The sequence below is a fragment of the Gavia stellata genome, chromosome 1, assembly GCF_030936135.1.
Source record: "Gavia stellata isolate bGavSte3 chromosome 1, bGavSte3.hap2, whole genome shotgun sequence".
Lineage (NCBI taxonomy): Eukaryota > Metazoa > Chordata > Aves > Gaviiformes > Gaviidae > Gavia > Gavia stellata.
Window position 1 is genome coordinate 97,978,402 of NC_082594.1, and position 11,832 is coordinate 97,990,233.

The 11,832-nt window shown below is 47.6% G+C and overlaps 1 protein-coding gene across 3 annotated transcripts in view; it reads right to left on the bottom strand.

Moving 5' to 3' along the window:
- PDE9A (phosphodiesterase 9A) overlaps positions 1–11,553 on the bottom strand; it is a 51,829-nt gene extending 40,276 nt beyond the window's left edge. For all 3 annotated transcript variants that reach the window (XM_059817704.1, XM_059817695.1, XM_059817687.1), the window contains exon 1: positions 11,485–11,553. In XM_059817704.1, coding sequence (XP_059673687.1) covers positions 11,485–11,553 — 69 coding nt within the window. The remainder of the gene's footprint in view (positions 1–11,484) is intronic.
- Positions 11,554–11,832: the final 279 nt, after the last annotated feature.

An 11,832-nucleotide genomic window follows, 5' to 3' on the forward strand; every position in this document is an offset into this window, starting at 1 on the left:
TTATCTGATTTGACTTGTGAGCTGGAATATTTCTCTACTCCTGTTTAATACCTGTGCTTTTTTCAATAAAGCAAGCAAACTCTGGAGACCTAATTGCGCTGTTCGGAAGTAGAGCAATAATGTATGTGAATTGAGAGCAAAAGGTACCTCATAATGCAGTATTGCTGCAGGATGTTAACAACTGGAAATTTAGGATGTAAGACCCCAGATTTAGGAAGCCTGGATTTGGGGAGGTCCTTGGATGGTATAAAAGGGCACTGCTTTTTGGACTACACCAACTTAAGCTAGTTTTAAACAGAACAGAGGTTTTTGCCCCCACCGGTTGTGCCAAATTTCCTACAGTCTATCAGGCTGTATCATTCCTGCTGTTAGGTCAGAGCTTGGACCTTGGATTACAAAATTTGCCACTGTTACTTTCCCATGCCCCCAAACATCTCTTCATCCCCCTGCCCTTCCACACATGCCAGGCAGCCCCTATGTGGAGAAGACCATTCAAGGGGTGGGTCTGGGAGTGCAAAATCCCCTTGACCCCTGTTGCGATGCGGCCTTCAATGATGCAATCCCATGCCACGATTTTCCCTGAGACTCCCATGTCTGTCAGGGCACGTGGGCGATGGTGATCCCTGGTTGAGAAGCTCTTCTGGGGTGGGGGACAGAAAGCCTCTCTGTCTGCCTTTGTCTGTAGTGGCAGCTTTGAAACCATCATGGAAATAAAATGACTCATTGCAGTCGGGCCTGGCTCATCTTCTCAAAGACAGGAACAACAGCGAGCAGTGGGGCTGATGTGTCTGGGGGCTGCTGACATTGACAAGGCAGCCACAGGCTACGGGGGCAGCTTGCTGTGGGGAGCAGGGGGAGGCGGTGGTGTGGAGCGGGGCAGTTTCCCTGGCCAGCGCTGGAGCTCAGCTCCCTTGCGCCCCCAAAGAAGAAATAGCCACAGAGCCTCTGGGTTCAGGATGCAGCAGCTCAAAGGGACTTGTGGAGACCTAATGGCAAAACTCAGGAGGAGCAAGAAAGTGATATTTCACAGATGAGGTCTGAGGCACAGGGAGATCAAGGCCAAAAGTCTCCTCTCCTTGTGGGTGCCTCACTGGAAATGCTATTTTCCACCCATCACGACCACCCGTAGCATCCCATATTCTCAGGCACAGTTTCCATTGCCATCCATTGCGGCCACAGGGAATGTGCACACCCACAGATCAGCCTCGAGGCTGGTGACCCAGAAGATGAGGAATATGTCACCCGGGATGGCCTTCTGATGGTTTGGTTTTGCTGCCTTGCCTCATGCTGCCAGGAGGCAGCAGGGGCTGTGGGCAGTGGGCACTGCAGGCTCCAGGGGCTGCTGCTGCCCTTCCCGGATCTGGTCAGTTGAGCAGGCCCCAAGTGTTCTTCAAGGTGAGGACCAAACTGGAAAAATAGCGTGTCACCATCTAATTAAAGACTATTTCAAAAGGAGTAGGTGCCAGGAGTTAATTAAGTCTGCAGCCTCACTCCAGCAGTCTTGGCCTCTGAGTGCTTTAATTCCTAAATTGTAATAGCATTGCAATAACATGGTTCCCACGTGCCTTTTCTAAGGTGCCTTTCAGACACCAGGGGAAATCTCTCACCCAGAGGTGTTGTTTGGCGCTGACCTGGACCTCTGCCGCTGGCAATGGCGAAGCCATGGGAGAGCCTGCGGGATGCTTTGCCAGCAAGTAGCTGCTAATGCCTGCTCACAGCGTGGGACATCGCGAGCCTGAAGTATTGGGAGAGTCAGGACAAAACGGCAAGATCTGGCCAGCTTGGCTGAGGGCTGTTGTGCCTGGGATGTGGCGCACCGACACTCGAGCTGATGCTGAAGCAAGGCTTCAGACCTCGGTTTTCACTGGTGTTGAGGAGCCCTCTTATTCTTGTGGGAAGTGTCAGGGGTTTTGTGGTAGAAAAGAGAGCGATATTGGTCACCTCAAGAGGTGGCTGTGACTGATACGTGTGTGCACACCCACCTTCCCCATTTTCCGATGCAGATGAGATTACACCAGGCAATATCTTTACTTTATAAAACATGAAGGCACTTGATTGCTGAGGTAGTTAGTAACTGCTACCAGGGCAATGGGTAGGATTAATGCCCGGGTGTGTTTTAGAAGCCTGCTTTGCCCAGGGATTGACTGTTGGTTATTAAAATACAGCAGCAATCAAGGTAATAAAACATAGCCAATTGAGTTCAGATAGGGCTGAAACCGCACTCCTAGCAGAACACAGCATCGTACTGGAGTGACAGCTGCTAAAATCGGCTGACAGAGTATTGGAGGGTACAACAACTGGTACACGCGGTAACTGAGGAGATGATGTTAATTGCGGCTGAACAGAAGGTAAAGGCTTGTGATGTGCCGGGAGTGCTATTTCAGGTATTGAGGTTTCTTATTCTGGAAATCAATTATTATTGACTGGGACAGATAAGAGAGGAAAAGATAAAAAAGAAAAAAATTAAAAAACATTGAAGGTAAGAAAGCTGGCTTGACTCACAGAAAGCAGCAGGAGCTTTCAATGCATTGAGGATGATTGTAATGTTTCCTTTACTCCATGTAATAGTGAAAGAGTGGGAAGCAAAACAAAGACTGTAGATACTTTTTTCTAGATTATGAGCTATCTCCATACATGCTTTTTATCTTTCCATACTTGGCATTTTTACTTAAGTTTGCTAAAAGTGGATTTGTGAATCACCCACCACATTTTGATACTCATCTCAGGATGGTTGTCCTCAGCTGGCTGGGTTTTTTTTAATCAAAGAGCATATGCTACTAAAGTTTTCTTCTATTACAGCCTGCTGAGCTTTTCTGACCAAATTCCTTCTGTTCTAAAACAAAGCAGCCAGTCTCAGACGTTTCCCAGCAATAAGCAATTGTTCCTATTATTGCCTGCAGGTTTATGTTCCCAATAAAGTCGATGTCAGTTGTGCTGATGGAATACGATTGGAATGTATTTTGGAGAGACAGGAGGACAGTGCTGCGTACTATTGATGGCTCCAGCACAGTATAGGAATCCTATTTGCCTAAAGTCCATTATCATTGCAGGGACATTAGCAACATGAAGGCAATACAGTGACATTTGGCTTGCAGCCATAGCTCAGCCGGATGGGACTCATGGTTTCTCCCATGACCAGGGAAGATGGTTGACCTGCAGCTTTGAGGATAGGCAGCCCTGTTGGCACTGGGTGGAGAAGTGAGCATCTTACCCAGTCCTGTGAAGATGTCCTTACTTGAGGAGATGTCCTGAAGCCATTGCTCTTCAGCCCACGTCTCCATGATGATATTTTTCTGGCACTGTTTGTGGGTCTGATCCAGACCCACAGTGAGCAGTGAAGGACTTCATCTCCCTGCAAACCTGTCCTAACTGTCTCTGACCCACAGTCATTGACTTGCTTAGGTCCCTGTTCCTATCCCTGAGTGGCAAGCCACTGCTGTAACATGTCTCACAGCACCTCACTCTCTGCATTAATGCCCAGCGATGGAAGAAATCACTGCTTAGGACAGGACTGAGACCTTGCTATGGAGCATAACAGAGGCCAAAGGCAGGAGACCACAGCACTTTCTACAGCTGTGGTAGTGGGCTAAGATCATGCATGTATAGAGCACAGACAGGTGTCCCCATAATACACGTCAAAAAAGTACATAGTCACGCAGGCCCGCACAGCCCAAAAAAGCCAGGGATGCAGCTCCTGATGCACCTCCTAGGAGAAAGAGTGGACACAGGGAATCCAATATTGCTTGGTGGTATGAGAGTCTCCTGCAAGACTGGACAACAAAAGACACTCGTTTGCCAGTGTCATTTCTGAAAGTAAAAGCAGAGCCAAAACGATGTAAGCAGAGTCACAGAGGCAATACACCACATGGGAAAGGGAAACAGACGCCTCGGCTTCAGCCTGCAGATTGATAACTAAATGCCACAAAGAAATCAGCCACATACAAACCCTGTTAATTGCATGTCCCTTGGACTTGTGCCAGGACAAAAAAGAATGTATTCCTCAAAAATGATGCAGCATCTGCAAGCAATTCATTTCCCCCATTTGAGAGTTAACATTATTTCGTATTTCTGTCCTTGTTACTGTTAGCAAAACTTCTACCATGTGTAGAAAAAAATGACAGGAAAACTATCCTTCCCTGAATACTCAGCTTGATCATTTCACTAATTCTCCATCAAGACCAAGAAGTAGCCATTTGATTTAAGTGGGGAACACTGTCTGCCTGCCTTGGAAAGTAATGTGAAGCAAAGGGGGGGGGAAAGCAGAATGAGTAATAACTGAGGCTTTTTGGAGTGGAAAGAATATTTTGAAGAAGCATGCAGTGTGACTGTGAAGTAGGACACTGTGACTTCATGGGGATGCCTGGTTCCTGGCCCAGAGCTTGCTTCAGTGGGACTGGTTTCTTTCCTGGAGACAGTTGTGCATTTTTTGAAACATCTTCCTCTGAAATGAGGGGCCATTGTCTCTTAATCCGTAGTATCCACCTCTGGTCGAGGACAAGAATTTTAAAAGCCCTCTCAGAAAGATTAGGGATTAAGAGCCCTGCTACTGTGGCTGGCTTTCCCACTCAGAGGAGCAGTTCAGTATTAAGGATTGTGATGGAGATATTACTAAGGTACCATAGTGCATATACTCTGCAACCTACCAGCTTACAACTAATCACATTATATTTTGCTTTCAGATAGGATGGGTAAAAACACAGCTTACAAATCCAATTTCTGTTCTATATTTGATCCTCAGAACAGCTAATCCTCTCTGTAAACTGTAAACCCTGTTCAGAATGTTATCCTGTTCTGATCTGTTGTGGGTAATTGGGTTTTCTTCCAAGAATTTAACTCATGTTTGTTTTTTTTTTTTTTTTACCCTAGTATAATTCCTATATGAATAATGCAGACATATTTTCAAAGCCAGCCTATCCTCAGTTTCCAGTCCTACTTCCTTTTGCTGGTCTCAACCTGCTGTGTTCAAGACTTTTAGTACTTGGTGATGTCTTTCATTCAGCTCAGTGAGCAACGTTCAGAGTTGGGGCTGAAAGTGCGGAGTTGAAACAATCTAAAATGATAATCTTTCACTAATGAGATTGGAGGAGAGTGTCAGAAAAGACTCTGGTAAAATTCAGTTCTGTATCTTGCAGGGACTGTGAAAATTGTTGCTGCTTCTGTAACAGCAGCTTTCATGGAGGATTTCTGAATTGCTAAGGCAGAAGGCTGACATGAAATTCTTCATTGTGATTTTCCCTGTCTCTCAGCGGTCTTTGTTGTCCATATCAAAATGAAGCAGGATCCAGAACTTTTAGACACCACTCCGTAGAAATCACTGGAAGGGATTCATATTTCTAAACGTGTAAGCAAATAGCTCTTCCTCAAAAAATGGTGATAAATGATCTTATCAGTCATAGTTCCCAATATCCAACAGAAGCCTTACGTAAAACTCCACATCTAAACATCTCCCAAGTTTCTCATTCTTTGAATTCAGATACAGGCATAGCATGAGCCCAGCTATATCCAAAATACCTATTTTTTATTTCTCGCACTAATTAACACTTGATATTTGGAAAACCACTCCATTTATCTGAGCTTCAAATGTTAGGCAGGATTAAAAATAGTATGCCAAATTTGCCATCTGTTTGATGCAGTAGGAGCTTCTCTAACAGAGGAACAGAGAGTAAATGCATGTGTGCATATGTGTGTGTGGGGAAGAAAGCGTGAGAGCCCTTAGCTGAGAGTCCGAGCAAAAGTGAAAGTTCCCCTGAGCTCTTCAAACACCACTTCTGCTAGCGGATGAGGAGTGTGGTAGATGTTTTACTTCCAACATGCAGAGCTCTGCAGTCCTGCTGATTCACACTTACCTTTGGGCGGCTTGACAACATTCATTTCAACACGACACCTACGTGAAATGTACGGGTGGGATTTTTTTGATGTAACTTCAAACGTCTACAAGTTTGGCATCTCATGCATGTTGCTCTGCTAGACTCCCTCTCTTGCCAGTAGAGAAAGAGGACAACTTCTAAAGGGTAAATCAGCCCACACGTCTCCAAAAACCAGCTTAAGATGGAATGAATCATCCTCTGGAGGTACCACCTGCCTCCCCAGTGACTATGGGGGAACCTGTGTGATTAGCTTGGAGCAGTCATCATTAACTTTTAGATGGCTACAGTTAACGGTTAAGTATGGGTGAATCCCGTTAGCTTCCTAATTATATACATTGCCCTAAAATGAGAAACAGGGGCTGCCAGTCAGAGCTGACATATCGGGATCCCGAGGCACGTGGCTATATGGCAAGTTACAATTCTCATCCTTATAACATCCCTGAAAAGAGCGCTATGGGTGATGGGTACAGAAGAATTATGTAGCTATGCTGGAATTACAGAGCTGCGCTAAGATTATGGTTTGGCTCTCTAAATGCTCTGAGGAGCCCTCGCTGGGGAGGAAAGAGAAGGGGGAGTAAGAGAGAGAGAGGCCTCAAGTATGACATTTTCTCTCACTTTTTTAAAAGCCTGATTTTAAGCCATTTTTACTCTTTAAAATGTTTATGTGCTGTAATGTGATGGAGTTTTAGGAACCTGCTGTTCATTTCTTGCTGCTTTACAACAAGAACATCTAGTAGCTGCCTTGAATTCCCCGGGGCCAGCTAAAATCAGAGAGCCAAAGTGAGCCACGACCACTGGCCAGACTCAGGATGTGCTACCTTGCACCTTCCCTTGCCCACAGAGACCTGCCAGCACTAAGAAAATGGCCTTGATCCCACAAAAACATACTTATGCCTCACCGTGCTAAAGAGGGTTTTGGCATCAGCTTGTCCATGTGCATGAGGAACCTGTGAACACCAGCCAGGCAGAGTGGCCCCCAGAGGTGTCCATGTCCCGACTGCCCGTGAACCCCCTGGTCTGTGCACCCCTCCGATGGTCGGCAGCTGAAAGGGTATAGCCCTAAATCCCCAGTCCAGACAGACAGGGAATTGGGTCCATGGGCACTGCAGAGCATGCTTGCCCTGCTGTGCTGAGCGAGTCACTGGGATGCAAAAATATTTAATCTCCTTGAACTGATCATCATGCCATTATTTTTCTGCTGTGTTTTGTTTTTTAATCTGAATCCAGTTTGGTGTGTTAAAAATAGCACAGCGAGCTTTGGAAAAATCTGTTGGGTTTGCTAGAGTCTAGGCATTTATACCGCAGTTGCTGTTGCTCTAATTAAAAAGAAAAGCTCACATGACAGAAATGATTCCTATGCGCTGACGTTTCAATGCAATAATCACAGCGCCAAAACGCAGTCTTAGCTTTCTTCTGTTCATCGTGGACCTTGGGCCAAGAGGAACAATGGCTGTGGATGGATCAGTGTCCTGCTCCACATGTCAGTACAGTAGACACCCAGAAAGGTTGAACTCAATACATTTCTTTGAGAAAAAAAAAGGTCATGTCTCTGTTTGGCATCCACAATGACTCAGTCAACAGGCAAAATGGCTCAAAAATTCTTTACTTGTTTTCTGAAGAGAAAAAAGATACCACCCTGAGTGATTTCCTTGAATCCTTGACAAAGGCGGCGGTCCTTTTCTTTTTTCCAGTTAGCTCAGGTTCTGTGTACCCCTCTGACTTTCCATCCTTCTTACAAATGTGATGATGATTAAGACACTGGAAATGGAAATCCTCTTGGATTAAGCGTTTTTCTCAGAGCAACTCCTTACAACTCTGTGAGCAAAGCCACTACCTGTGACATTTGAAAACAAGAGCCGTGAAGACACCCATCAGGGAATATGGCCACTGGCTGTTTTGGCTCTGCTACCATTTAAATCTCAAAGGTCAAAAGAAAATGTTCCCTAGTAGTTTCTTCATGGATAAAATTTGGGCATGGGCTGGGGAACATTTTCTTGCTGGTGGATTTTTAATTCGAAACAGACTCAATAGGAATTTTTCTTAAAAACGCAGCCAAAGGGGTTAATAACGTTATGAAAGAAAACAAGACTCCGGGTCTGGCCTAAGTTTGGCGCAGCAAACCTCACTTCTCCTCTGGCAGGTTGGGGGTTTGGGTGCTTGACCCCATCTAGTGGCACTCCAGGAACAACGAGAAATCCCCATCCACGGTGGTACTGCAAGATCACCTTATCCTACATGAAACATGGCCATGGCTTCCCCCCGTCCCGCCATCTCCTTTGCCTGGCAGCAGACCAGGCTGTGGCAGGAGTGGGACACGGATGTGTTTCACAGGTGTGCTAAGCTCCGGGCACACGTGCGAAGCACAGAGGGAGGTGTGTGTCCAGGCAAGTGGGTAACCAACTGCTGGGTCTCTCTGGGTGAGAGGATCCTTTGAAAATAAATAAACCGAGCAGCGCTTCTTTCCCCCAGGCATGCATCCCCTTTACGTAGGCACTGGATAGGAAGCACATTACGCTGTAACTTCATTTTTCAACCAGCTTTGAGAACAAGTGGCCTCTTTGAAGCCGGTTTGCACAGAGCCCTGGTTCGGCGTGCGGCTGTAACGCTGCAAAGCCTTTGATCTTCCCTCTCCAGCAGCCCCAGCACAGCTGTTCCCTCCACCTCCTGCTTTGTCTTCGGCTCCACCTCCACCAGCTCAGCGGGTGGCTGCCCCACAGGAGACCCCCATCCCCTGCCCCTTGGCTGGGACACAGCTACAGCCGCCAGAAGCCTTCCCCTGGTGGACACAAAAGCCACCCCTTTGGGGATCTTGAGCTCAGGTGCCTGCCGGGGGTTCCACGGTTGGTGTCTGCTGGGCCGGGGTGGGTCATCTCATGCTTTGCTCCCAAAGTAGAGCCCTTGCTGCCCCAGCATAGAGAGATGCTCAGTCAACTCTGCCCGCTGGAGGAGAGCCCATCCCTGCGGTCAGCTTTGGTGAAGACCATTTTGTGCCTGCCCATGCCTCTGAAAGGTCAGTTTATCAAATTGTGACAAATGACCAGGAGCCTTGGCGGGTGCAGGTGGGATGGGGCTGAGAGGAAAGGGCAGGAGCCAAGGAAATTATTGAGGCGAGGGCTAGGCTTCCCCAGTGTGATGTAAGAGTGATGCACAGCAGCACTGCGCTGGGCTCCCCTCTCCTCTCAGCCTTCCACTGCCCTCCCACAGGAGGCTACTGGACTCCCGGGTGTTCATGGTGCTGGCCTTGCAGGTATGGACCTCAGCCCTTCCTCTGGGATGTGCTGGCCTTGGGTGCGATCCTGCGTTCAACAAACCCCTGCTGATGGTGCCTCCTTTATTTCAACAACTACCGAGAAGGGTTCAAAGCCAGCAAACTCTCCAACAATCACCGCGTCCCTTTGCCCTCCCCGCTGTGCCCCTCTGGACCTGCCGACACACAAACCTACTTAGCTTGATGCAGCACTAGTGTTGCAAAGCACTTTCAAGCACTCATCTGCAATGTGCAGGTTCCTGGGGGAGGCGGAATGTGGCTCTCTGAGCCTGGTGTGTCCCTTCGTTTACCCCAGTGCTGAGGCAAAACAACTTCTCCCAAAGTCAGTAGCACGCCCTGTGGCTGCACCGGTGGAAATTCAGAATGAGGCCGTGGAAACACAGAATTACCTGTGAATCATTGCCATCAGTTAGCGCTATTGTAGGATGCCCAGTTCTATTGCCTGACTCTGTGGTGTCCCGCAAGCCAGTTGCAAGTTGGAGCTGAGCCCTTTCAAACTCAGCAAGCACTGTTATCATGAATCTCATACCTCATTACTGGGTTGACGAGTAGCTTAGCATTGATTTAATGAGTTCCCTTTAGAAGCCTCCAATACTGCATTCTTTGGGAGATTAAGGGTTGCTTTTTTTTTTTCTTTCTAATGATGTTGTTACTGAGGAGGCATGGGAATCTGAGATATGCCCTGCTTACCCCTGGGTGAACCCCATTTACGCAGCATTTTTACGGCAGGAATCCTTCCAAACATTGCACAGATGGAATTTCACATCTCACAAAAGAAACAGATAATGTTTATTGAGCAAAAAAACCTTAATGCCGCCTGAGTTTACATTTGCTTGCTCATGCAATTGTGCCTCTTCTGTGTTTTTAGTGTCAAAATTACTCTCCAGAGACTGGTTCTGAGAAATGCTATTTTTTTTTAAAACCAGAGTAGACGACAGATGATGTGCTTTACCAACATCTATGGAAACACTCGCCACCCTTTCAAAACACTGAAACATTTTTGTACTAAACATTAAAGGTGCCAGGGAGCTCCATACAAGCCTTGCTTCTGGGGGCTGCCAGGCGACCAACTCATTAAGCCCCAGGAAGAGAAGTGGCTCCTTCAGCTCAGCAGAGCCAGCACTCTCCCGCGCGCTGGTACGGAGGAGTCTGCAGTGGCAGAGGGACTACCGTCATGTCTAAGCCCTGAGATGCATGAAGAGGAGCAGCCTGCTGTGGGGGACCTGGCGCAGATTTGGATTCTCCGAGGTCTTGTGCCTGAAGACAGGACTCTGGCAGTCGTGGTGGGTCTCCAGGGCAGTGGCAGAGGGGACCATAGGCAACGGAGGCGTGCGCAGTGGGACGGGACTGTGAGTATCAGCTCTCCCTTTACCTCGTTTCTGCGGTCACTCATACAGCAAAGAGGAGGGAAGGGAAAGGGTATCTTTGCTGTTCCTTTTTAAAGGAGAAACAAAAGGTGAGGCTGGGTGAAGTGAAGATTTAGAGCAGGAAGATGACAGAGAGATATTTGAATTTTGCAAGTCAGTTTACTTGCTCTTGAGCCTCGCAGCTGCTTTCACTTTATTACAAAAAAGGCACTTGGTTTGTGGACAAAGAATTGCTGACAAAGAGAAGAAAAAGGCGACTTACAAAAACACGGCAGCATTGTTTCTGTTTAAAAGCAGGGGGCTGTCAGCTCGACAGCGTGTGAGCTCTCCCTTTTAGCCAGAGTATGTTTCTCCTGCAGTTTCCCCTGTGCTGTGAACCGTGGTTAAGCAAACAAGGCAGGCTAATGGAAGTGGAAGTTTTAATTAATGCTTATCATCATTTACGAACAACTTGGCAAAGGTGGCGGGGACCCTGCAGCCCCCCCGTGATGCAGCGGCATACCCCATCGCATGACAGCCAGGCACCTGCCTGCCATTCAGCTTGGTGGTAGGAAAATGCCCATCGCTAAAACCCCCCAGCAGGCAATCTCCAAATAACTCGTCACGCCATGCTTTCCGGCTCCCACTGCTTGGGTGAAAACCTCTCCACAGGCAAAACTTTGTAAACACATCGCGACACTACTCTGGGAGAGGAAGCCTGCATGGCTGCTAAACCAAGGATCCCCACAAAGGCAGCGAGAGCTGGCAGCGTCCAGCCCTCCCCTGCTGCCAGCCTCCCCTTCCCCTTTAAATAAACATCCGTGTACAAAGCAGAAACCACTCAAGATTCCCCCCACCCCCTCAAAAGAGATTTGAAGCCCACAGCGGTGCTGAATGCAAACACGCGTCTAACTTGCGTTACAGAAATAGGTCGTGCAGCAAACACAGCCTGCAGCCGCTGCTGCGTCCGGAGACACTACTTTGTGAAAAACAGCGAAAGTACCTTTTGAATTCTTCCATCAATATCCAAATAAATACACTTGGGCCGGTAAGTTGAGGAGGCAGATCCCATCTTGTTACAGTTGGGCTTTCACTGGACCTTTTTCCAGTGTCAAACAGAGCAGAAAATAAGGTTTATCCTACCAAGCCGAGCCACCACTGCCTGTCAGTTTGGTGTCCCCGCTCTTCTGTATCCCACTGTACTCTCATTCTGGGAAGGTCCCTCCTCTAACATGCATGCATTTTGCTGTGCCTCTGTCTCTCTCTGCCACCTCCTTTTAGTTTTGCTTCCCTCCAAATCCAGCTGCCTTGGACAGGAAAAGACACAGGCTCCAGATGCTGTCTGCAAGTC